The 27,978-nt window shown below is 42.5% G+C and overlaps 1 protein-coding gene across 1 annotated transcript in view; it reads right to left on the reverse strand.

Annotated features, from left to right (window-relative positions):
- Positions 1–243: 243 nt before the first annotated feature.
- The window catches only part of alkal2b (ALK and LTK ligand 2b), a gene marked incomplete at its 5' end in the record, with an annotated part of 54,691 nt that continues 26,956 nt past the window's right edge, over positions 244–27,978 (reverse strand). Inside the window, 2 exons of the mRNA XM_084323690.1 lie at positions 244–953; positions 14,736–14,809. Coding sequence (XP_084179816.1) covers positions 14,745–14,809 — 65 coding nt within the window. The 3' untranslated portion in view covers positions 244–953; positions 14,736–14,744. The remainder of the gene's footprint in view (positions 954–14,735; positions 14,810–27,978) is intronic.

The raw sequence follows: 27,978 nt of genomic DNA on the forward strand, positions 1-27,978 counted from the left end.
ATAAACCCTGGATAGTGGAGACAAGGCCACATCACAGATAAACCCTGGCTAGTGGAGACAAGGCCACAGCACAGATAAACCCTGGCTAGTGGAGACAAGGCCACAGCACGGCTAAACCCTGGATAGTGGAGACAAGGCCACAGCACAGATAAACCCTGGCTAGTGGAGACAAGGCCACAGCACAGATAAACCCTGGCTAGTGGAGACAAGGCCACAGCACGGCTAAACCCTGGCTAGTGGAGACAAGGCCACAGCATGGCTAAACCCTGGCTAGTGGAGACAAGGCCACAGCACGGCTAAACCCTGCCTAGTGGAGGCAAGGCCACTTGGCTTGTGTTGAGTTGAGTTAACTTGACTTGAGTGTAGTTAACTTGAATTAGTTGAGTTGAGTTGAGTTGAGTTAATTTAAGTAGAGTAAATAGAGTAGAGTAGAGCAGGCGTGTTGGCCACAGCAGGCAACACTGATCATGAGTCTTCTATCGAGTAGACTCCACATCTCATGAGTAGAGTCCACATCTTGTGAGTATAATCCACGTCTCGTGAGTAGAATCCACGTCTTGTGAGTAGAATCCACATCTTGTGAGTAGAATCCACATCTTGTGAGTAGAATCCACGTCTCGTGAGTAGAAGTGGGTCTTGTGAGTAGAGTCCACGTCTTGTGAGTAGAGTCCATGTCTCGTGAGTAGAGTCCATGTTTCGTGAGTAGAATCCATGTCTCGTGAGTAGAATCCATGTCTTGTGAGTAGAGTCCATGTCTCGTGAGTAGAATCCGTGTCTTGTGAGTAGAATCCACGTCTTGTGAGTAGAATCCACGTCTTGTGACTAGAATCCACGTCTTGTGAGTAGAATCCACGTCTTGTGAGTAGAATCCACGTCTCGTGAGTAGAGTCAACATCTCTGGTAGAACTCCTGTAGAGAAGGCGGATCAAACACGTTCCCCTGTTAGTCTTCCCCTGAGAGAGAGAGAGAGAGGGAGGGGGAGGGGGAGGGAGAGAGGGAGATAAAGACTGTCAATCACACACAAAGAATCCTTCTGTACTGTACTGATTTCTTCTGATTTCTCTGTTTGATTGTTTTGTTTTGTTTGGCTTTGGCAATGTAAACGTATGTTTCCCATGTCAATAAAGCCCAATTGAATTGAGAGAGAGAAGAGACAGATACAGCCCAATACAAAATAATGAACAGCAAAAAAGCATACAAGATAAACTACAAAGCCTAGAGTTAACCATAAAAGACTACCAGAACCTGCTAGACTCCCCAATTACACTACAAGAACTACAGTACAAAATAAAATCACTTAAAAACAAGAAGGCCTGCAGTGCAGATGGTATCCTAAATGAAACGATAAAATTCACAGACTCCAAATTCCAATTGGCTATACTAAAACTCCTTAACATTGTCCTTAGCTCCGGGATCTTCCCCAATATTTGGAACCAAGGACTCATAACACCACTCCACAAAAGTGGAGACAAATTTGACCCGAACAATTACCGTGGGATCTGTAACACTAACACTAACAGCAACCTTGGAAAAATCCTCTGTATAATCATCAACCACAGACTCATACATTTCCTCACAAACAACAATGCCTTGAGCAAATCACAGATTGGCTTCCTACCAAATCACTGTACAACAGACCACATTCTCACCCTCAGCACCCTAATCGACAACCAAATAAATAAAAACAAAAGCCAATTATACTCCTGTTTCGTTGACTTCCAAAAAGCATTCGACTCAATCTGGCACGAGGGTCTGCTGTACAAGCTATTAGAAAGTGGCATTGAAGGAAGGGCGGCTGGGTGGCGTAGCGGAGATTGCACTCGTCACTAGGGATGGGAATTGATAGGATTTTATCGATCCGATTCCATTATCGATTCTGCTTATCGATCCGATTCTTTATCGATTCCCTTATCGGTTCCTGATCAATTTATAATTTAAATAAATAAATTGGAAATGCAACAGAACTAAGCTGGTTAGAATAACAACATGCAACTTGACATTTCTGATTGTCATTTATTGTTGAGCCCCCATGTCTGAAAAATACAAAAACTGTAAAAAATAAAACATTAACTATAGCCTACACTTAAATAAAATAATGTATTTTTTATTCTTAAACTAATTTAATCTATTGAATAACGACCTGTTGAATGTAACTACAGTTCAATATCTTAAACTAATTTAATCTATTGAACCGTAGTTGCATTCAACAGGTCGTTATTCCTCTGACTTCTCTGTCTCACACACACACACACACACACACACACACACACACACACACACACACACACACACACACACACACACACACACACACACACACACACACACACACACAGGAAGTATCGGGGGCAGCGTGAGCCTCCCACGCGTTACTCCTCGCCACTGAGAGTCTGCGCTGTCTGGTGAAAAGATGCGACAGGCTGCCTCCTCGTGTACCAGAGGGGACACGTGATGCAAGGCTTCTATCCTCACTACAACCAACCAGTGGGGGGCATAGTCTAGCAACGTTCAAGACAGGGGAGGGGAGAATTGGCAACACGAAATTGGGATGGGAGAAAAATAGAAAATGCAGAGAAAAAGTGGATAAAAAAAAAAGTGGCATTGAAGGGAAAACCTACGACATCATAAAGTCAATGTACACCAACAACACATGTGCTGTGAGGCTTGAGGAAAAACACACAGACTTCTTTCCTCAAAGCTGTGGGGTGAGACAGGGGTGCAGTTTGAGTCCAACCCTCTTCAACTTATATCACCGAACTGGCAAACACATTGGAACAAGCTGCAGCACCTGGCATCACTCTAGCAAACACAGAAGTCAAATGCCTGCTGTTTGCAGATGATCTGGTGCTACTGTCTCCAACAAAAGTTAGGGCTAAAGCAGCACCTTGATCTTCTACACAAATTCTCCCAGACCTGGGCACTGACAGTAAATCTAACCAAAACAAAAGTCATGATATTCCAAAAAAGGCCCAGCCTACAAATCAAATCAAATCAACAACACAAATACAAATTCCTCCTAGACACAATTGCCCTAGAACACACTAAAAACTACACCTATCTCGGCCTAAACATCAGTGCTACAGGGAACTTCAAACAAGCTGTGAATGACCTGAGAGACAAAGCAAGAAGGGTTTTCTATGCTATCAAAAGGAACATCAAGCTAGACATTCCAATTCAAATCTGGCTCAAAATATTAGACTCTGTCATAGAACCCATTTCCCTGTATGGTTGCAAGGTTTGGGGCCCACTTGCAAACCAAGATTTCTTAAAATGGTACAAACACCAAATTCAGACTCTGCATGCAGAATTGTGCAAATCCATTCTCTGCACAGCTCAATGAAATGATAAGGTAGCAGTCTCTATAAGACAAGGTGTTGTGTTAATTACAGCTTTATGAAATTATAACATAACAGTCCCTATAAGACAAGATGTTGTGTTAATTACAGCTCAATGAAATGATAAGGTAACAGTCCCTATAAGACAAGGTGTTGTGTTAATTACAGCTTAATGAAATTATATGGTAGCAGTCCCTATAAGACAAGGTGTTGTGTTAATTACATCTTAATGAAATGATAAGGTAACAGTCCCTATAAAACAAGGTATTGGTATGTTTTCATCTACATAATTCCATGGAGCTGTAATTAACACACATACCAAAAGGAGCTGCAAGCTATGTATTAACCTTGGCTACTCAGGAGCGAGGTTTGAACCCAGTTTGACCTTGTTCTCTTGGAACAAACATGCTAATTGGCTCACTGACGCTGATGAGATTAACTACTTAGGTATCGACATTTGGTATCAAATGACACATAATCTTTCGATACCATAAAAGTATTGCATTTCGATATCCAGCTCTACACAGGGGAGCAATAGAACGATAAAAAAATACAAATTACATTTTTGAAACAAAGGATTACTAGAGACCAGAGGAGTCAGGCACACACTGTGATGTCATCAAGTATACAGTCTGGAGCGCCACACTGTGATGTCATCAAGTATACAGTCTCGAGCGCCACACTGTGATGTCATCAAGTATACAGTCTGGAGCGCCACACTGTGATGTCATCAAGTATACAGTCTGGAGCGCCACACTGTGATGTCATCAAGTATACAGTCTCGAGCGCCACACTGTGATGTCATCAAGTATACAGTCTGGAGCGCCACACTGTGATGTCATCAAGTATACAGTCTGGAGCTGCTCCTGATGATGTCATCAGCCTCACTTTATACAGCATATATAATCATTAACTCTCTCTCTATATATATATATATTAGAGCTGGGCCGTTAACGGCGTTAACGTGCTGCGCCGTGCTGCGCCGAATAACACAATTCGGCGATGAGGACGTCTGAATCTGCGCAATGCAAGAAAGAAGAAGTCCGTTGCGAGCTTTGTTTACATTATTAACAGCGAGTTAGCATGTTAGCTCACGTTGATCGGGCGGCACTTGGAAACATCTACAAGAGGAGGAAATCCACTTTACACACTAAAGGAAGGATCGACTGGACTATCGTGAGTGTTTACAACAGAAATGGCTTGGGTTATTGGAAATATTGGACCGTTTGATGACAATGTAGCCCCTTTTGTGACTGTGATGCACGGAGTGAATCCACAGTCACTTGCTCCTCAATAGGAAACCAACCTAGATTTACCATGAAGGACTGGTTCTGGCCGAGCCGTTCGTTATACAAGAATCACAGAGACGTTTCAAAGGTGCTCACAGTTGCACGAGGGTTTCGGACAGAGATACGGGATGGTTTGAAAGCTCTGCGTTGCTAATAAACATTTTAAATAATTTTTATAAACTGCTCAAAACGGCATTATTTCCGCCGTTGGGTGATCACAGCGCATGCGCACCATCCCGTATCTCTGTCCAAAACCCTCGTGCAACTTTGAGTACCTTTGTAATTTCTCTGTGATACTTGTATAACGAACGGTTCGGCCAGAACCAGTCCTTCATGGTAAATCTAGGTTGGTTTACTATTGAGGAGCAAGTGACTGTGGATTCACTCGGTGCATCACAGTCACGAAAGGGGCTAATGACAATGTGGAACAATATGAAATGAAAATGGGGGACCCTGATGTAAACAAGACAAACGTCTTTCTCTGGTCTGCATCCCCTTAACTAGGGTGACCAAACGTCCTCTTTTGCCCGGACATGTCCTCTTTTGCCCGGACATGTCCTCTTTTCACGCCCTGTCCGGGGCGTCCGGGGGGGGTTTATAAATTCATGGAAATGTCCGGGATTTCATTGTTTTTCAGTTTCAGTTTCAGTTTCACGGCACTTTGCGAGCATCTGAAGGCTAGGGACTGCATTTTTCACGAACATATAAATGACCGAATTAAAGCACTATTCGTTGCCGTTCGAATGCCATCTGAATCGCCAAAATCCGTGCCTCGGTTCTCGAGTTACATGCCGATATGTCAGGCGTGCAACTTTTTACATGGCTCGCCAGATTACTCCCGGGGAAGCATGCAGCTGCAGAGCCGCAGAGCCAGCGGTGCTCTCAGGGCCGCGCACTGACGGCCGCGCTGTGTGGGCCGCTCGGCAGCGCCACCCACCCAATGGCTGAATTGCCAATGGCTGAATTGGAGTATTGCACTGTGCGGGCACAGCTGTGAGATCCGCGAGGGGATCAGACTCACACAATATCTTGAATGAATGCGTTTATTTATTTCGAACATAAATTGAAAATAAATAATAATAAAAAACAAGTAATAAACAGATTAAAAAACAAACAAGCAGGAGTATAGAATGAAGTGTAAACGTATGTATTCCTACCCCCTTGATTGATTGATTGATTGATGAAAACTTTATTAACAGATTGCAGAATGGGTACAATACAGTACGGCTCAATACACACAATTGTTAAGGGGATGCAGACCAGAGAAAGACTTTCGTCTGGTTTACATCAGGGTCCCCCATTTTCAATTCATCATAACATATGACATACATGACATACAGATAGACAGTATTCAGTATACCTTCACACTCTATTATCTTATGCAACTCATATTCACTCCACAAACTGAAATATACATACATTGTTGAATGAACAGCCTGTTTCTTGAAGTTAGACTCTCCTCTAAATTGTAACCCCCCTCTCTATAACAGCATTTTTGGATGTTACCCGGGAGTGAATTGTTTCGTGCTTTAAACATGATTTGTGCAGTCTTAAATTCAGCCAGGTCCCAGAGTTTCATGGCATGTGATTTAAAAAAGAGTGTGTTTGTGTGTTCCAGATATCCTACCTTATTGATAATCAAATCAAAATCAAATGTATTTGTAAGGCCCGACAACACACGTTAATGTCCCTTCAGGCCCATGTCCCTTCAGGCTATGGATTTGCGGTGTTTTCCAGATTATACAAAAAATATATATATTATTTTGGAATATTGCAACTATACTACACAAAAACGTTCAACTCATGTTCAGCCCTATGTTACTCATTAGCACTAAAAGTGATTTTTCTTTATTATGTACGAAACTTCAGAATGTTATCTTTCAAAAGAGACCAGGCTTATGCATAAAGTATAAAGATAAGCTTTGCAAAAAAAAGTATGCAGTCCTCAAGTTCAAGTAAAAAAAAATTGCCACTTTTCTGGGCGCATGTTATGTGGTTAAATTTGGGATATTGCAACCACTGCAGAACATTTTTTGTACACAAGTTCACGTTCAACTCAAGTTCAGACCTATATGCTACTCTATTTCATTAGCACTAAAAGTGATTTTCCTTTTTTGCATTAGTAACTTCAGAATGTTATCTTTCAAAAGAGACCAGGCTTATGCATGTGCTATAAGCATAATGTATAAAGATAAGCTTTGCAAAAAAAGTATGCAGTCCTCAAGTTCAAGTATAAAAAAAAATTGCCGCTTTTCTGGGTGCATGTTTCCAAGCATATGTTAAAACAATAAAGGCATCTTTGACTAAACTTTGAGTAGAGATTCAAGATTCAAGAGGTTTATTCATCACATACAGTACAGTACACAAGACATAGTGAAATGAAGGTGGCCATGCCCGCTTCGATTGTGCAAAGTATCATTAAGTATCTCGAGGCTGGGGCCAGCATGTCCTCTTTTTTGGAAATCAAAATATGGTCACCCTACCTTAACAATTGTATGTATTGAGCCGTACTGTATTGTACCCATTCTGCAATCTGTTAAATAACGTTTTCATTCATTCATTCATTCATGGAACTGTTACACTGAGCTTGCACTGAATTTGTTGAGAAACCTGCTTCTGCAGCAGTCTGTGTGTGAGCAACCAGTCAGCAGCATTGTGAATTTAGAGATTCACTAAAAGACACATTGGGAGACAGGTTTGTGTGTGGATTAAGAAATGAAGGTGCACAGAAGAAACTACTGACAGAGAGTGATTTGACACTGGAGAGAGCTGTCAATATCAGTGTAACAATGTTAATGGCATCAAAGGAAGGGCACAGAAAATTACGATAAATCTGGTTTTAAAAGAAACACTGGAAATTACAAAAAGAAGAGACATGTTCATGCTGTTGAACAAGGAGATAGAACAGCTAGTGACTCCTCAGATGAAGAGGAGGGGATAAATCTCCTCCTCTGGTCATTATTTGGGTAGAACACACCTATTTTGAATGCCTTCGGCAGACGTTTAATTTTTTTTTGCCATTTTAATCTAGATGAATCTAGATGAATTCCAGGATTGCAGGTAGATTAATCTAGATTAAAAAAATGAATCTATGCCCAGCTCTAATATATATATATATATATATATATATATATATATATATATATATATATATATATATATTAGGGCTGTCAGTTTATCGCGTTAATTAGATTAATTAATTACACAGCAAATTATCGCGTTATGAAAATTAACTCAAAATTAATTACAATTTTTTTTTTTTTTTTTTTATATTTTTTTTTTTTTTTTTATCTCATTCATTCCATAAGAACGTAGAATACACATTACAGACTTTTTTTTATATGGTCCATTTGCATGTTCTTGGTATCTGATTCTAGGGACATCTATGGATCTCAGGGAATGTATTCCCAGTGTCCGAAATACTGTGTCTGTTACTAGGCTTGAGTAAATTGTAATGAACCAAATGAGAATATCAATAAAAAACTTTTTTATCTTTGACTGTGAATAACACTATGCTCAAATTGACCAGACCTGAAAAATCTAAGCAAATTAATAGATGGAAGATGATTAAACAGAAGGTTTTGTAGATACAGTACTGAATTCTGCCATCCGGACACATGCAATTTGAAATATGATTATAGAATATAGAATATCAGGCATAAAATGGTTATGCGATTAAAATGCGATTAATTAGATTAATTAATTACAAATCCTGTAATTAATTAGATTAATTTTTTTAATCGCCTGACAGCACTAATATATATATATAGGACTGTCCCCGACTAAGGATTTGGATAGTCGACTTTGATTGGCCGAAATTAGCCGATAGTCGACTATGAAAAAAAGATATTTGAAAAAAATTAAAGTATAATTCACCTGGCAGCGAGGACTCTCAGGCTGCGGTTACACTAGGGCCATTTCATTTAGTTTCATTTTGCTTTTCAGAACGCTGCGTATTGGCAGGCAAGTAAGAGTTAAGTTAGACGTCGTTTTGTCTCGTCTACTATATACATGTAGTACAATGCCAAAGCAGTAGGTGGCGATGTAGTTCATACATGAAGGCCATTTTCAACCAATCAGAAAGGTTGAACGAGACACTCCACATCCTGCTCAAAATCTCAAAAGCCACCATCTTTATACCTCGCATGAGCCATTTAGCCACATAGCATTTATTTTTCAGCAAGAAATAAAGTGCAATAAACAAAAACAGATACATTCACTGTGTGTTCTGCCTCATTTGTTGATGATTTGTTGATGAAACAAAACTAACATCAACACAATTGACCACCAAGAGCGGAGTTTAGTCTCACAAAAATATCGCCGATTTTGTTAGCTTACGTGCTAACATGATTGGGATATGCCAGTCTAACAGTATAGCATTGTGGCTAGCAGCGAAGTAACGTTAATGCTAGCAGAATGAATGGATGTAAACGTTATTTAACAGATTGCAGAATGGGTACAATACAATACGGCTTAATACAAACAATTGTTAAGGGAATGCAGACTGTTGTAGCTTGTTATATTAATCAGCGTCCCCAGAGCGATAGTTCAACTTGACTAACAGGGTCTGAAAGTAACGTTAGCTAGGTAGCTAACGTTAGGTCACAAGCGACGCTATCCAGCCAGCACCTGTGAAAACGAATGCCAAACTGATGATATCAGACGTTGATATCAGGAGCTATCAGTAGCTAGATAACATTAGACAATGCCTCATGTATTAAACAAAAGTGAATAGATGACTGGGCCATTTTGTTTAAACAGTAACGTTAGCTAGGTAGCTAACGTTAGCTCACGAGCGATGCTAGCCAGCCAGCACCTGCCAAACTGATTATATCAGACATTGATATCAGGAGCTATCAGGAGCTATCAGTAGCTAAACATTAGACAACGCCTCATGTATTAAACAAAAGTGAATAGATGATTGGGCCATTTTGTCTAAAAACGATGCCTAATTGCCTCTATGAATGGAATGTAACACATTTCATTCACAAGTTCTGTGTGAATGTATCTGAGAACGTATTTAGCACACCTGACGACCGGCGTTATTGATATGCAAAGTAGCCCAGGTGGGTACTTATAGCGAGTTGGCGAGTGCAGCGCATTCCTGTGTGCACGCGCGTGCCGTGCACATCCGTGCGTGTGCGTGCACGCGCTTCTGCTCACAAAACGTTGGCTGCACTGCGTGCAACCCCGTCCCATGAGGAACGCATCACTGCGCATGGGCATTGGGCAGAACGGCTCCGTATCCGGCTCGCGCAAATTACATGGCACCATTTTCTGCAAGTTTCCAAAACGAAAACACCCTTTCAGCGTTCCCGCTAGGGAAACGCGTTTTCCTGCCAAAACTGCGTTTCTTTTTAACTTGGACATGCAAACGTAATCATTCAGCAACAAAGTGTTGCTGTTTTAGCCCAGTGTAACCATGGCCTCATTGGTGAAGCGTAACGCGTGGGAGGTCACGCTGCCTTCACCATTTCCTGCCTTTCGCTGAGCAGGCGCCCAGACCTGACCTGTAGGCGTCGCTGTCCACAACGCCAGATTACCACCCTCGACTTCCCTCCCGCTAACTCAGCCAAACGAGTTAGTACGACGACCGGCCAAAGTCGCAGGCAATGCTGACTCCGGGAGTCGAGACCGCAGCCTCTTGCATTGGTGACGAGCGCAATCTCCGCTACGCCATCCGACCGCCCCTATATATATATATATTATATATACAGTATATATTAAATCATTAACTATATATGTATAATCATTAACTCTCTCTATATATATACAGTATATATTAAATCATTAACTATATATATACAGTATATAATCATTAACGCTCTCTCTCTATATATACAGTATATATTAAATCATTAACTATATATATATTAGTGCTGTCAATCGATTAAAATATTGAATCTGATTAATCACATGATTGTACATAGTTAACTCACAATTAATGGCAAATTAATCGCATTATTTTTTTTTTATTATTATTATTTTTTTATCTACTTAAACAGATATTTTCAAGTTCCAAGTTTTAATACTCTTATCAACATGAGAGTCAACAAATGCTAGCTTTATGCAGCCATTTAACACAAAAGGATGACCCTCATGCATTGAAAATTTGCATCAAATTCAAAACAGAGTGATGCACAAAATAACTTAAAAGAAAATAATAATTTAAAACAATGAATAAAGTGTAGCGGAAAGAAAACGTTAGGAACTTGTTACATTCACCCACACAAGGGCTGAGTAATCACCCCCCCCCTCTCTCTCTCACACACACACTCCCAGCTCTCTTTCTCTCTTGCCCCTTCCTCATCTCTCTCACCCCCCCTCTCTCTCTCTATCTCTCTCTGTCTCACACACACACACACACGCACGCACGCACGCACACACACACACACACACACACACACACACACACACACACACACACACACACACACACACACACACACACACACACACACACACACACACACACACACACACATTTGAAAAATAAATGAAATGGGAAAAGAGGACCCCCCCCCCCAAAATGTTTTAAAATAAAACAACAGCCAGAAACTATACACTGTTTGAAAAGGAGATGGAAGAAGCAAAGCTTATCTGTTTCCATCCCCCATTGACACACACACACACACACATAAACACATACACACACACGCACGCACACACACACACACACACACACACACACACACACACACACACACACACACACACACACACACACACACACACACACACACACACACACACACACACACACACACACACACACACACACACACACACTTCAGAAACAAACATAGTATCAATGAGAGCATCAATAATACACCTGAGTGAAGTCTAGTAAAAAATTAAAAAAAATAAAAAAAAATAAAAAATTAAAGATTTCTTAAAAGTTATTTGTGAGTTAAAAAAAAGAGATTGGTTTTATCGGGTATCACAGTGGCTAAAAAGCTGATAGCATCACGATGGTTCCAACTGGAAAAAATGTGCCGAAAGGTCTGGATTATTACATATCTCGATGTGATTTATCAAGAAATATCTACAGCAAGAATTTTGGGTCTCAATGAATCCAAAATGACAATGTGGTTAGAAGTTGTGAAGAAAATAAAAGCTAGCTTATAATGGTAGTGTCTGGTTAGGAGTGTGGGATAATGGATGTATTATCCAATGGGGGGTCCGGGAGGGGGGGGGTACGAGCTAGAGCATATGTGTGTAGGGTATTAGATAGCAAGTATTGGGGGTATATCCTGTATAAGACATTTAACTATATGGTGATTTCATTGGATGTGCACTTTTAATAATGCTTGTATATCTTATCGTGTGTTGTCATGTTTGTTTATATGTTTGTTTAAAAAATAATACAAAAAAAAAATACAAAAAAAAATAGTGGCATTAATAGAATCGGCCGCATTAACTTTGACAGCCTAATATATATATATATATACAGTATATATATATAATCATTAACTCTCTCTCTATATATATACAGTATATATTAAATCATTAACTATATATATACAGTATATATATAATCATTACCTCTCTCTCTATATATATATACATATAATCATTAACTATATATATATTAAAATCTATATATATTAAATCATTAACTCTCTTTCTCTCTATATATATAGGTTCAGACAGTTATAATGCTTATACACTATATACACACACAGGTTATAATGCTTACACTACATATAATAACTAAGGCTGTCAAAGTTAACGCGATATTAACGCGTTAACTCCCGATTCTATTAATGCCACTATTTATTTTACCTCAAGATTAACTAAAAAAAAATTACTTTTTTTTTTTTTTTACTACATGTGTATTATTGATACATGTGTATTATTGATGCTCTCATTGATACTATGTTTGTTTCTGAAGTGTGTGTGTGTGTGTGTGTGTGTGTGTGTGTGTGTGTGTGTGTGTGTGTGTGTGTGTGTGTGTGTGTGTGTGTGTGTGTGTGTGTGTGTGTGTGTGTGTGTGTGTGTGATATAGAGAGAGAGGGGGGTGAGAGAGATGAGGAAGGGGCAAGAGAGAAAGAGAGCTGGGAGAGTGTGTGTGTGAGGGAGAGAGGGGGTGTGTGATTAATCAGCCCTTGTGTGTGTGAATGTAACAAGTTCCTAACGTTTTCTTTCCCCTATTATTTCATGCACACTTTATTCATTGTTTTAAATTATTATTTTCTTTTAAGTTATTTTGTGCATCACTCTGTTTTGAATTTGATGCAAATTTGCAATGCATGAGGGTCATCCTTTTGTGTTAAATGGCTGCATAAAGCAAGCATTTGTTGACTCGCATGTTGATAAGAGTATTAAAACTTCGAACTTGAAAAAGATCCGTTTAAGGTAAAAAAAAAAAAAGCGATTAATTTGTGATTAATCGCGAGTTAACTATGGACAATCATGCGATTAATCGAGTTAAATATTTTAATCGTTTGACAGCACTAATAATAACACTACATACCACACACACACAAACACACACACACACACACACACACACACACATAGGTTTAATGCTTAGAATAGACACTGTGCATACCGCACATTCACACACATGCTCAGACGTTGGTGTGTAATTAGTTTTATGACCTGTATAGGACCACAATGGCTGATTTGTCTGCATATAATGAAATGCATATAAATCTGTCGGTGATAAAGACTGTGATTTCCCCTCCATTGTCTCGCCCCCAGCAAACAGACCTCGTTCACCGGCAGCACATGGAATTATGATTGAATTATGATTATATACGTGAAGGTTTACACGGCTCTGGACGTGTGGAGTGAGTTACGGCGTCTCTCTGGTAGCAGGACTTGCAGCGGGGACTTAGGTATGTGATTTGTACCGGGAATCGAACCCCTAACCCCAGCCGCGCTGGTGTACCGTGCCTGCTGAGCGCTGAGCACTCTCCCTCTCTTGCTCTCTCCCCACTCTCCCTCTCCCCCCTCTCTCTCTCTCTCCATCTCCCTCTCCCCCTCTCTCTCACTCTCTCTCTCCATCTCCCCCTCTCTCTCTCCGTATCTCTCTCTCTTAGTTTAAAGTCCATAGTTTATAGCTATTTACAGTTAGCATAGCATAGTTTGTATAGATAGAATATACGTTTATGTTTAGTCTATGGTTTAGTTTATAGTTTATAGTTTATAGTTTTTATAGTTTATAGTTTATTTATCCCGGAAACGATCTTCTGATCTGGGTCTCCTCTCCATCCCTCGCACCAGGTTGCGGACATTCGGTGACAGAGCCTTCAGCGTGGCCTCCCCTACCCTCTGGAACTCTCTCCCCCCTGAAATCCGCAACGCCCCAACCCTGGACACCTTCAAAACTGCTCTGAAAACACACCTTTTCACCAAGGCTTTTCCCCATTAGTTAGTTTAGATTAGATTAGGTTCATTATCCCTTACCTGCCCTCATCCCCCCCCCCCCTTTTTCCCCTACTGCCCCCTTTCCCTAGCCCTCTTGATTGTGAAGCGACCTTGGGTTTCTTGAAAGGCGCTATAGAAATTTGATTTATTATTATTATTATTATTATTATTATTATTATTATTATTATTATTATTATTATTATTATTATTATTATTATTATTATTATTATTATTATTATTATTATTATTATTATACCTTATTTAGTTTATAGTTATAGTTTATATTTATAGTTATAGTTTATAGTTAATATGACCCTAGAGATACAGGGTTAAATGGAGCCAATGGTCTCTAGGGAAATACGTGATGTTTAATAAGCAAGATAGAGGGAGAGGGAGAGCAAGATAGAGGAGGGGATGGAGAGAGAGAGAGCAAGAGAGAGGGGGAGAGGGAGAGAGAGGGGCGAGAGAGGGAAGAGAGAGAGATAGGGATAGAGGGAGAGTGGGTATATAGAGGGGGGAGAGAGGATGGGGGGGAGAGAGCAAGAGAGAGAGAAGAGAGAGAGAGAAGAGAGAGAGAGAGGGAGAGTGGGGAGATAGAGGGCGGGAGGGTTTAAAAGGTGTGAGGGAGAGAGTGAGACATACAGAGAGAAGAGGAGAGAGAAAGAGGTAGGCTTGGGGAGAAAAACTAGGGGAGAGAGGGAGGGAGAGAGAAGAGAGAAGAGAGGACTGTTCTCACCTTGTCCTTCTACCTCTCCGTGCAACGAGGACTGCCTGCCAGCCGCGTCAACAGGCGCGCACACCTCTTATAAACTGGAAGACAAAGACAGAAGACGTCACATATACACCTCTTATAAACTGGAAGACAAAGACAGAAGACGTCACATATACACCTCTTATAAACTGGACGACAAAGACAGAAGACGTCACATATACACCTCTTATAAACTAGAAGACAGACAAGAGACGTCATACACCTCTTATAAACTAGAAGACAAAGACAGAAGACATCACATATACACCTCTTATAAACTGGAAGACAAAGACAGAAGACATCACATATACACCTCTTATAAACTAGAAGACAGAGACAGAAGACATCACATATACACCTCTTATAAACTGGAAGACAAAGACAGGAGACGTCACATATACACCTCTTATAAACTAGAAGACAGAGACAGAAGACGTCACATATACACCTCTTATAAACTAGAAGACAGAGACAGAAGACGTCACATATACACCTCTTATAAACTAGAAGACAGAGACAGAAGACATCACATATACACCTCTTATAAACTGGAAGACAAAGACAGGAGACGTCACATATACACCTCTTATAAACTGGAAGACAAAGACAGGAGACGTCACATATACACCTCTTATAAACTAGAAGAAAGACAGAAGACGTCACATATACTCTGTGATATGTGTATATTGTTATACAGTGTATAAACACATTACAGAGGGACTCTAGATGATACAGTGTAAAACACATTACAGAGGGACTCTAGATCAGTGTTTCTCAACTGGTGGGTCGCGACCCAAAAGTGGGTCGCGGGGTCATTTTGATTGGGTCGCGGATGTGTGTGTAAAACAAAACAAAAAAAAGTTTTTTTTAACGTTTTTTTTCTTTTTTTATATAATTTTCTTTTTTTGCTACCTATCTTTGTGGAAGTGGCTTAAGACAAAGCAGAGGAACAGATTGGACATTGAGCATGACCTCAGAGTTGCTTTGTCTACCATCACCCCAGACTTTGAGACTCTTGTCAGGAGCAAACAACATCCCCAGTTATCCCATTAGTTCCCTGGGATGTTAAGCTAAGAAGTCTGCTAAGAAGGATATTATTTATTATTATTATTATTATTTTATTTCATTGTGTTTTTAGCCCTAGTTGCACTTTTGTTGCAACCCCAGTTATCCCATTAGTTCCCCCAAACTTAGGTCTGTTATGTTAAGCTAAGAAATCTGCTAAGAAGCATATATTATTTATTATTATTTTATTTCATTGGGTTTTTAGCCCTAGTTGCACTTTTGTTGCACTTTGAGTTTATTTCATGTTTTTAACAATGCATGAAAGATTGTGTATTACTGCAAAAAAAAATTAAAATCATAGTGGTTAAGAAATTTGGGTCGCGACTTAATGACTAAGGAAAATGTTGGGTCCCGAGGCTAGACCAGTTGAGAACCACTGCTGATGATACAGTGTATAAACACATTACAGAGGGACTCTAGATGATGCAGTGTAAATACAAGTAAATACAACGGTTGAACTAAGGATTGATAGTATTAAACTGGAGAGTGTATTTGAGAGTACATTTCTGGGTGTGATAATAGACCACAAACTCAACTGGAAACCTCATATCAAATATGTCAGGACTAAATTGGCACAGAGTGTTGGTGTTTTATGCAAGATAAGACACATTCTAAACCAAAAAACACTGTATACACTGTACTGTACACTCTTCCTACCATATATGAGCTACTGTGCGGAGGTGTGGGGTAATACCTACAAAAGCACTCTACAGCCAATATGCACCATGCAAAAAAAAGAAATAAGAATAATCAACAATGTAGGATATTATGAACACACCAATAACTTATTTATAAAGCTACAAGCATTGAAATGTATGGACCTAGTGGATTACAAAACTGCCCTCATTGTATACAAAGCCAGATACAAGCTAATCCCAGGCAACATTCAAAAATGGTTCAGAGACAGGGAAGGTGAATATAATTTAAGAGGGAGAGGGAATCTCAAACAACCAATGGTACACACCACGCTGAAAAGCATGTGCATATCGGTGTGTGGAGTGAAGTTGTGGAATAATTTACTCGATTACATCAAACTGAGTAAACATGTGGCACAATTTAAAAAGCAGTTAAAAAAATACACATTAGAAAAATACAGAAATGAGTAGTGAGGATAAACAAAATTATGTTATATTGTGTATGTAGTGATGTACTATATTCACTGCTGTCAAGTGAATGATGTTTTTTATTGTAAACATTTAATATAAGTAAAAATAATATTCTATATTGTAATATACTAAATTATGTAAATTCTAGTAATATTAATGGAAGAACAAATACAAATGTAAGGGGGTAGGGATCAATAAGCTAAGCTTCCCTCTACTCCTTTTTTTGGACATGTCTGCCAACCAAACACATTGCTATTTTGTTTATAATTCCTGTTTTTTCTTTGTTCTTTTTTTTAAATGTTTTTTTTCTTTAAGGATTTTTTTAATTTGTTGTTATGATTGTTTGGTCTGACGGATCAAGACACTGTGAGTTGGTTGAAGAAATAAGAAGAATAACATGTCCAAGAAATAAACTTTTCATTCATTCATTCATTCATTCATTCATTCAGTGTATAAACACATTACAGAGGGACTCTAGATGATACAGTGTATAAACACATTACAGAGGGACTCTAGATGATACAGTGTATAAACACATTACAGAGGGACTCTAGATGATACAGTCACAGTGTATAAACACATTACAGACAGACTCTAGATTTTTTTTTATGCTGATTTTATGCCTGTCTATTTTGTGTCTACTCTACACCACTGCTGTGAAGCACTTGGGGCTGCAATTCTTGTATGAAAGGTGCTGCAAATAAAGTTTATTATTATTATTAAGTCTATTTTAAATTATTATTCAATGAGGAGCGTTAATTCGTTGGACGGGGGGGGGGGGGGGGGGGGGTGCTGATGACGTGTCTCAGAGTCCCATTTTGGAACTAACGGATATACGACGTCACTGTTCCGTTAGCCAAGCTGTCGTTTCTGCAAACGTTTGGTTACATTTGCAGCTAATGGGCGGAAACACCTGCGGTCTGTTTTATCTATTTTGTGACGGATCAAACCAGCCGCGCCTCACTTCACCTTCCCTGAACCTCTCTGTCATCCTCCCTGACTGTGGGAACTGTGGGACGTCATGTGACGCCAGGTCCTAGTGCCTGTCACACTCTGACTCGCTGGGTATTCCTACAAGGAGTTGATTCAGCAGTTTATAGATCATCCCTATAACCGGCAAGGTTGCTCGGTCGGTCGGTTGATTGGTCGCTCGGTCGCTCACTCACTCACTCCCTCACTCACTCCCTCACTCACTCACTCACTCACTCACTCACTCACTCACTCACTCACTCGCTCGCTCACTCGCTCACTCCCTCACTCACTCACTCACTCACTCACTCACTCACTACTTACTCACTTACTCACTCACTCACTCACTCACTCACTCACTCACTCACTCGCTCGCTCGCTCACTCACTCACTCACTCACTCACTCCCTCACTCACTCACTCACTCACTCACTCGCTCACTCCCTCACTCACTCACTCACTCACTCACTACTTACTCACTTACTCACTCACTCACTCACTCGCTCACTCACTCACTCACTCACTCACTCACTCACTCGCTCGCTCACTCGCTCACTCTCTCACTCACTCACTCACTCACTCACTCACTCACTCACTCACTCACTACTTACTCACTCACTCACTCACTCACTCACTCGCTCGCTCACTCACTCACTCACTCACTCACTCACTCGCTCACTCCCTCACTCACTCACTCACTCACTCACTCACTACTTACTCACTTACTCACTCACTCACTCACTCACTCGCTCGCTCACTCACTCACTCCCTCACTCACTCACTCACTCACTCACTCACTCACTCACTCACTCACTCACTCACTCACTCACTGACTCACTCGCTCGCTCACTCACTCACTCACTCACTCACTCACTCACTCACTCACTCACTCACTCACTCACTCACTCACTCACTCGCTCACGCACTCACTCACTCACTCACTCACTCACTCACCAGGCAGCAGTACTAACCACTGTGAACCCAGGACCTTCTGGCTGTGAGGCAGCAGTACTAACCACTGTGAACCCAGGATCTTCTGGCTGTGAGGCAGCAGTACTAACCACTGTGAACCCAGGACCTTCTGGCTGTGAGGCAGCAGTACTAACCACTGTGAACCCAGGACCTTCTGGCTGTGAGGCAGCAGTACTAACCACTGTGAACCCAGGACCTTCTGGCTGTGAGGAAGCAGTGCTAACCACTGTGAACCCAGGACCTTCTGGCTGTGAGGTAGCAGTACTAACCACTGTGAACCCAGGACCTTCTGGCTGTGAGGCAGCAGTGCTAACCACTGTGAACCCAGGACCTTCTGGCTGTGAGGCAGCAGTACTAACCACTGTGAACCCAGGACCTCCTGGCTGTGAGGCAGCAGTACTAACCACTGTGAACCCAGGACATTCTGGCTGTGAGGCAGCAGTGCTAACCACTGTGAACCCAGGACCTTCTGGCTGTGAGGCAGCAGTGCTAACCACTGTGAACCCAGGACCTTCTGGCTGTGAGGCAGCAGTGCTAACCACTGTGAACCCAGGACCTTCTGGCTGTGAGGCAGCAGTATTAACCACTGTGAACCCAGGACCTTCTGGCTGTGAGGCAGCAGTGCTAACCACTGTGAACCCAGGACCTTCTTGCTGTGAGGCAGCAGTGCTAACCACTGTGAACCCAGGACCTTCTTGCTGTGAGGCAGCAGTGCTAACCACTGTGAACCCAGGACCTTCTTGCTGTGAGGTAACAGTGCTAACCACTGTGAACCCAGGACCTTCTGGCTGTGAGGCAGCAGTGCTATCCACTGTGAACCCAGGACCTTCTTGCTGTGAGGTAACAGTGCTAACCACTGTGAACCCAGGACCTTCTTGCTGTGAGGTAACAGTGCTAACCACTGTGAACCCAGGACCTTCTGGCTGTGAGGTCACCATGCCTAACAAACTTTCTATATATTCCCTGGTATTCCGTCCGGCTCTGTATAATCGGCTGCCATACGTCAGCTTTCCCGGTAAGATCTCAATCCTCTTATGAATCTGGATGTTGTTTTCACCAAAGTTATTCGCTTTTCATTGTCCAGGATCGACATGTTTTTCGTCACGTGTGCAGTCGCCTAACATCCGGCTGTGACTTCCATCACGGAGGAGCTTAAATATTGTTACCGGTGCCGGTGGTCTCTGCCGGGCCTCAACTCGCGTTACCGTCCTGCTCTCGTCACCAAGAGGATATCTGGTTTGCTTTCTATGATCTACTCTACATGAATCTCAATGAAAAATTTAGATTTTACTTTTTCAAATCCTGCATTCTAGTGAATTTTCATAGTAACACTGCACTTCAGACAACCTACAACTGGTGATGGTGTCTAGGGGCTAGATCCACAAAGAATGGATTGCACGGAGCAAGTTGCACCCTTACTTACAATTCATTATGAATTGAAAATGGGGGACCCTGATGTAAACAAGACAAAAGTATTTTTCTGGTCTGCATCCCCTTAACAATTGTGTGTATTGAGCCGTACTGTATTGTACCCATTCTGCAATCTGTTAATACAATTTTCATTCAATCAATCACCGTGCAGATTGATTGATTGAATGAAAGTTTTATTAACAGTAAGGGTGCAACTTGCTCCGTGCAATCCATTCTTTGTGGATCTAGCCCTAGGTCTTTAAGTGTTAAACAGCTGAGAGCAGTCACTGCTGTTTTTTGTGGTCTTCTTTCATACACACATCTTACCAACGGTTTGGTGCAAACAGTAGCGACGCTAGCTCACCGGCTAACGACGTCACTGACGCGCCGGCCGTCATGGAAGGGGGAGGGCATCCGCGGGGGGGGGGGGGGGGGGGGCACTCTCTCATTGACGGAACACAGTGTGAGAAGAGCATTTATGCGGGTGAACACCAGAAAGGCAGCTGGCCCAGATGGGATAACAGGACATATACTTAAGTCCTGTGCTAACCAGCTAGCCCCAGTGTTCACCACCATATTTAATCTATCCCTGGCTGAGTCCATGGTCCCTGCCTGTTTCAAGGTGTCCACTATAATACCGGTACCAAAGAAATCCTCCCCAACAGGTCTTAATGACTACAGACCGGTGGCACTCACCTCTGTGGTCATGACATGTTTTGAGAGGCTGGTTAAGGATTACATTTGTGCCTCCCTCCCCAATGATATGGACCCTATGCAATTTGCATACAGGCCAAACAGGTCCACTGACGATACGGTCTCCCAAGTACTACACAGCACCCTCTCTCACCTAGACTGCCAGAAGGGGGGCTATGTGAGACTGTTGTTCATTGAATAGCTCAGCGTTCAACACCATAGTCCCCACCAGACTGGTGGACAAGCTGATCGAGCTGGGTCTGAGCTCCGCTCTGAGTGCCTGGATACTGGACTTTCTGAGTGAAAGGCCCCAGGCGGTCAGAGTGGGGGGTCAGACCTCCAACACCATCACCCTGAGTATCGGGTCCCCTCAGGGCTGTGTTCTGAGCCCCCTGCTATATTCACTATACACACATGACTGTGTGGCCAAGTTCAGCTCCAACTCCATAGTGAAGTTTGCGGACGACACAGTGGTGGTGGGGCTGAACTCTGACAACGACGAAAAGGCCTACTGGGAGGAGGTTGAGGTACTGGAACGCGGGTGTCAGGACAACAGCCTGCTCCTGAACATTGGTAAAACCAAGGAGCTGATCGTGGATTTTAGGAGAACACAGCAGGGGACACACACACCACTGAGGATAAACGGTGCTACCGTGGACAGGGTGAGCAGCTTCAAGTACCTGGGGGTCCACATCTCAGAGGACCTGACATGGACAACACACATAGTCGTAAAGAAGGCGAAGCAGCGCCTCTACCACCTGAGACAGTTAAGGAAGTTCAGAGTATCGGGGAAGATACTCCAGTCCTTCTACTCCGGAGCTGTAGAGAGCATCTTGACTGGAAACATCACTGCCTGGTATGGAAACAGCATGGCACAGGACAAGAAGGCCCTACAGAGAGTGGTGCGCTCAGCTGAGCGTACTACGGGTATTGTACTACCACCCCTGCAGGTCTTATCAAGAGGTGCAAATCCAGAGCCTGCAGAATAATGAAAGATCCTCACCACCCCAACAACAGCCTGTTCAAGCTGCTGCGGTCAGGCAAACGCCTGCGAACACCAGCAACTAGGACAGAGAGACTTCGGCTCAGCTTCTTCCCCCAGGCCATCAGAGTCTTGAACACTGAACTCTCCACACACAAGCACACATGAGCACACACACAACACACACACTGTATACGCTCACACACTAGCAGTCACTTTAGCATGAACTCACACACACATGCTGCACACGCTCACACTCAACGGTCACTTTACACAATGAAAAGGTCACTTTAAAAACAAGAACGGGAGTGGTTCTTGTATAGTAAACAGATGGATATAGCAAGCTAGCATAAGGACCCATAGTACAACTGTAGATTGTATAGTATAGCATTGTATAGTAGTGTACATAAGACCCAGTGCCTCATCCGTAGCTAACAGTGTATTGCACTATCGCAGGACCTTAGCATGTCTTACCATGCTTTTTGTAAACTTTATGTACATTATACCTGTTATGTCTTATTCTTATTACTTGTATTATTGCACAAATGTCTTATTCTCATCCTATTCTTATTACTTGTATTATTGCACAATCACTGCAGGCATGACCCCCCGCATTTCACTGTATGCTTGTATGCCGTGACAAATAAAACTCTTGACTTGACTTGACTTAACTACCAAGTGTGTATTAACATTCTCACAAACCAACAAAGAACATGATCTATATCAAATTTAAGACAGAACACTTTTTTACTCACTGAGCAGCACTCATTGTCACCAATGGAAATGGAAATGAGTGCTCACTGAGTAAAAAAAAAATTAAAACACACAAATTATACTTTGGGGGGAGCCATTATACTTTGGGGGCCCCTCAAAGTATTAACATGCAGCAGGAATCACTGAGATATACTCTACCGGAATCTGGCTGAAAAAGCTGGTCAGGAAGGCCAGTAACGTGGTGGAGCTAGACTCTCTGGCGGTATAATAAGGTATAATCATGTAAACATGTGTGACGTGCACTTGTGTTTACGTGTGTTTGCACGGTATGCACTGCATTTGTGTGCGTGTGTACAGGCTTGTGTGCATACGAGTATGTGTGTGTGTGTGTGTGTGTGTGTGTGTGTGTGTGTGTGTGTGTGTGTGTGTGTGTGTGTGTGTGTGTGTGTGTGTGTGTGTGTGTGTGTGTGTGTGTGTGTGTGTGTGTGTGTGTCATGGTTAAAATGGCTTTGTAGTTGCGCTCACCCCAATGTAATTTCCTCTAACCCCGTCCAGGGGTATGCAGATGATGTAATAAAAGCCTCCAGACAGGAGGATGTCATAAACACCATGCTCTCCAGAAATATGCAAAATGTGCTGTATTCTATGAGAGGCGGAGCCGGGGCAAACCGCTGGTACCGGGCAAAATCAGATATAATTCCCACATTTACAGTTGATAACAAGCCACTGAGTCTATGCACATCATGAAACATATACCTATCTGGGTCATAGATTTAATGTGGCAGGTGAATGGGAACAAGGAGTGAGTGAAATTATCTCTGATGATTACTCAACCAGATTAGATGTAATTGATTCATCGCCCCTGCCACTCATCATGAAACTTGAAGCAGTCAGACAGATAGCCCTGGTCAAAGTTCAGCACCTATTCTCAAATGCACATATTCCTCGCAAATTTCTTTGTGAGATGAACAATAAAACCGTACCAGCCTGGGTGCGTGAATATTAAAGGCAACAAACTTGTGTTCAGCCTTTCATTCAGCGTTTCTCTGATTGGCCACACGGCCACGTGACCGCGCTGCCGCGCGACGTGACCCGCGGCAGAGAGTTGCGCCGCCCGCGGCAGCGGCCGTCTTTCGTTGTAGAATTGTTTACATCACGGTGAACGCTATTGTATTCGCAAATATGAGAGCCAGCAATACGCATGAATGAATGAATGAAAACTTTATTTAACAGATTGCAGAATGGGTACAATACAGTACGGCTCAATACATACAATTGTTAAGGGGATGCAGACCTGAAAAAGACGTTTGTCTTGTTTCCATCAGGGTCCCCCTGCTCCAGTTAACCTAATTTATACCGTAATGAATCATTAAAAAAATATACCGTTAACTGGAATATGTTGTTTCTTTACACATATGTTGGGATTATGTAATTGGTTTGTCATGACAAAACAATAAAAATCGCTACTTTACATCAGGGTGAACGCTGTTAGTAACGCTGCCACCACCCACTTCAATGACAGAGCTCTCATATTTGCGAATGCATAAACTATATCTTAAATTATGGCTATGTGTCTAATATGGCTGTCGCGAAGTCATTGATAAGCGACAGCCATATTAGACACATAGCCATAATTTAAGATATAGTTTATGCATTCGCAAAATATGAGAGCTCTGTCATTGAAGGGCTTCTACAACGGAGCACGGCCGCTGCTGCTGGAGCTGGACCGAGTCAAGCCGGCGGCGGCGCACGGAAGCCGGGGACAAACCACCGCATCGCCCCGCTGGCGCTTCAGCAGCCTCCACGGATGTAGTGACGAGTGAATCTGGTAGTTGGTTTATGACGTTAAAAACGCGAAATAACGCATAACGTTACAGCGTACAGTTCCACACTGATGTACAGTGACACCCAGAGTTTCTAGTTACAGTAGTGACGCGTGAATCGAGATCGCCCTAACAGTGTTTATTATTAAGAGTCAGATAGTCCTAGTGTTTATAGTCCTAACAGTGTTTATTAGTAAGAGTCAGATAGTCCTAACAGTGTTTATTATTAAGAGTCAGATAGTCCTAACAGTGTTTATTATTAAGAGTCCTAACAGTGTTTATTATTAATTAACGTCATAAACCAACTACCAGATTTATTTTGCACCAGGGAACTTGAAGGTTCCTGCCGCTCGCGGCAAAAGGGGGCGGGCTAGCGGCGTGGGGTCGTGGCCAATCAGAGAAAAGCTGAACACAAGTTGGTTGCCTTTAATATTCACGCGGCCTGGGTGTTCCCAACTTTGAATGGACGTACATTGCCACGAGACTCATCTTCTCAACATGCTAAACAGTGACGACCAGCATGTCAGAGAGAAGGCCAGAGCCTCTCTGTTATTAGACCTGCAGAGACGCAAGGTCCCCCTGGCGTGTGGGTCGGATCCAAACTTCCTGGGTTACAAGAAGAAACCAAGTGGAAAGCTGGACAACCGCGCCCCCGGATTCGGGGTGTGGTCTGACTGGCCAGACCTGAATGACCTATGCGGCTGGTCCAACGTGGCCCTGGAGTGGGTGGGGCCGGACTCAGACGCTGTTAATGTTTCTGAAGAGATCATCTCTGACCCTACCATCTCCGTGAAGGCCACCATTGACATCTGTGGAACGTGGCATGAACTGCCACTTACCAATGCCCGTGGCCATCTCATGTCGGCACAACAACAACGCCAACGTCAACACTGGACTGAGCTTAAACTGCAAGGGAAGCTTGCCTGTCTCCCTGCCGCTGACCACTCTGTCTCGCACACAGTTTAAAAAAAATTTGCTATTGATGAGAGCATCATCATTTTCACTTTAAAAGCTAGGCTACAGGTTTTTACCATCGAAGCTCAACCTTTCCATCTGGCTCCCTGGCAGTCATAGCCCACACTGCATACACCATGGTCACGAACAGACAACAGAAACCATGTCTCACATACTCAATGGTTGTTGTGCATAAAAAGGGCTCTACATTTGTAGGCATGATAGGATCGTGGATCTGATTGCAGACAGTGTCAGCTCCACACTCAGATCACCTGCAACCAAATTCACAGCAATACTCAACAACATGGCACCGATTTTTCCCTTTGGAAATTACTCAATAATCAACTAGGCTGCAGTAAAAAACTTAAAACCAGATTCTCAAACATAAACATAAAGACGGACAACACGCTCATCACAGACAAGCTGGATGTAGCCAATTACTTAAACATCTTCTTCACAAACATAGCCACAACACTGGTAAACAAACTACCCTCCCACTCAGGGCATTATGGGGTAGAACACATAGTAGCATACTACAAAAACCTAGGGGTCCACAAAGACGACTTCAAACTTGAAATGGTAACAACCGATGAGGTACTCAAAAAATTGAGCGCCCTCCAACCTAACAAGGCCACTGGCCATGACAACATCCCCTCCAAATTCCTCAGAGACGCAGCAGCCGCCATCACCCCAGTCATCACACACATAATAAACCTCTCTATAAAACAGGGGCACGTCCCCAAGGACTTCAAAATTGCGAGAGTGACCCCTCTACACAAAAAGGGCAGCAAATTAGACCCAGGCAACTACCGCCCTGTTTCTATTCTTACCTCCATCTCGAAAGTCATGGAGAAAATAGTCTACGAACAGGTCGAAAAGTACCTGGCGGAAAAAAACCTAATCTACGAATTCCAATCTGGCTTCAGAACGTCCCACTCCACTGACACATGCCTCCTCTATTTGAACGACCACATCAAACAAGAGGTGGACGCTGGCAAATACTGCGGCATGGTCATGCTGGACCTACAAAAGGCCTTCGACACTGTCAATCACTCCATTCTAATGGACAAGCTAAAAGCAATTGGTTTTGATAGCCTATCAGTGAGCTGGATGCAATCCTACCTGGAGGGGAGAGAACAGATGGTAGAGGTAAACGGTACTCTATCCCCCCCCTCACAGTGAGCTGTGGTGTTCCACAAGGAAGCATACTAGGACCGCTACTCTTCCTAATTTATGCAAATGACATGTCGTCAGCCTGTGACTGCAACTTGTTCCTGTTTGCGGACGACTCAGCCCTGCTGGTCTCTGACAAGAACAAATTGCAGGTTGAAAAAACCCTCAGCACGGAACTAGGCAAAATCTGCATATGGCTCGCTGATAACAAACTATCATTACACATGGGCAAAACAGAGTCCATTCTCTTCGGTTCAAATAACAAACTCAGCAAGACCGACGGCTTCTCAGTTACAGTGGGTGACAATATTGTCACAAGGAAAGACGAAATTACCTACCTGGGTTCCATCCTAGAGGCAAATCTTTCCTGTGACAAAATGGCATCCAATGTAATAAAAAAAGTCAACCAACGAACTAGATTCTTGTACCGGATCTCCTCTCTGGTAAACAAGAATACCCTGAGGACTCTGGCAGGAGCACTCATTCAAGGGTACTATGACTATGCGTGCACCTCATGGTACCAAAGCACCTCAAAGGCGCTTAAAACAAAATTACAAACATCACAAAACAAACTGGTCAGACTACTACTTGACCTGAACCCCAGAACCCACCTCACCCTGCCCACTTTGCCAACCTAGGATGGCTTAGAGTAGACGACAGAGTACAGCAACTTGCAATGGGCCTGGTCTACAAGATACACTATACGACCGGGGTGCCCATGTACATGTCAAAATACTTCCCAAAGGTCAGTGAATACCACAACCACTACACCAGAGGAAGCTCAACAAATCATGTTAAACCCAGATTCGGCTCAAACAAGGGACTAAACACGTTTCGCAATTATGCCACAACAATGTGGAACGCCCTACCCAAAGCTGTAAAGGAATGTGAATCCCTGCCCACATTCAAAACCGCCCTTAAAGAGCACCTACGGGAGGCTGCAATTCGAAACTGGCCACCGTAAATGCCCAAAACCCCCACCACCTCCTAATAGACAGTCTCCTCCCCACCGCATGTATATATTCCCTCCCCGCCGTATGTATATTCCCCTCCCACCCACCCACCCCCTCCTAATGTACAGTCCCCTCCCCATCATATGTATATACTCTGTCAGGATCTAGGGGTAACAGTACTGTATATTTGAATACCGCCTATGTCACAAATGTATCAGTACTAAATACCTATATGTCCCTATGCCATAAATGTCATGTATGTTATGTATGTCATAAATGTCTATATGAATTGAAAATGGGGGACCCTGATGGAAACAAGACAAACGTCTTTCTCAGGTCTGCATCCCCTTAACAATTGTATGTATTGAGCCGTACTGTATTGTACCCATTCTGCAATCTGTTAAATAAAGTTTTC

Source organism: Notolepis coatsorum, assembly GCF_963971535.1.
Source record: "Notolepis coatsorum genome assembly, chromosome: 1".
NCBI lineage: Eukaryota > Metazoa > Chordata > Actinopteri > Aulopiformes > Paralepididae > Notolepis > Notolepis coatsorum.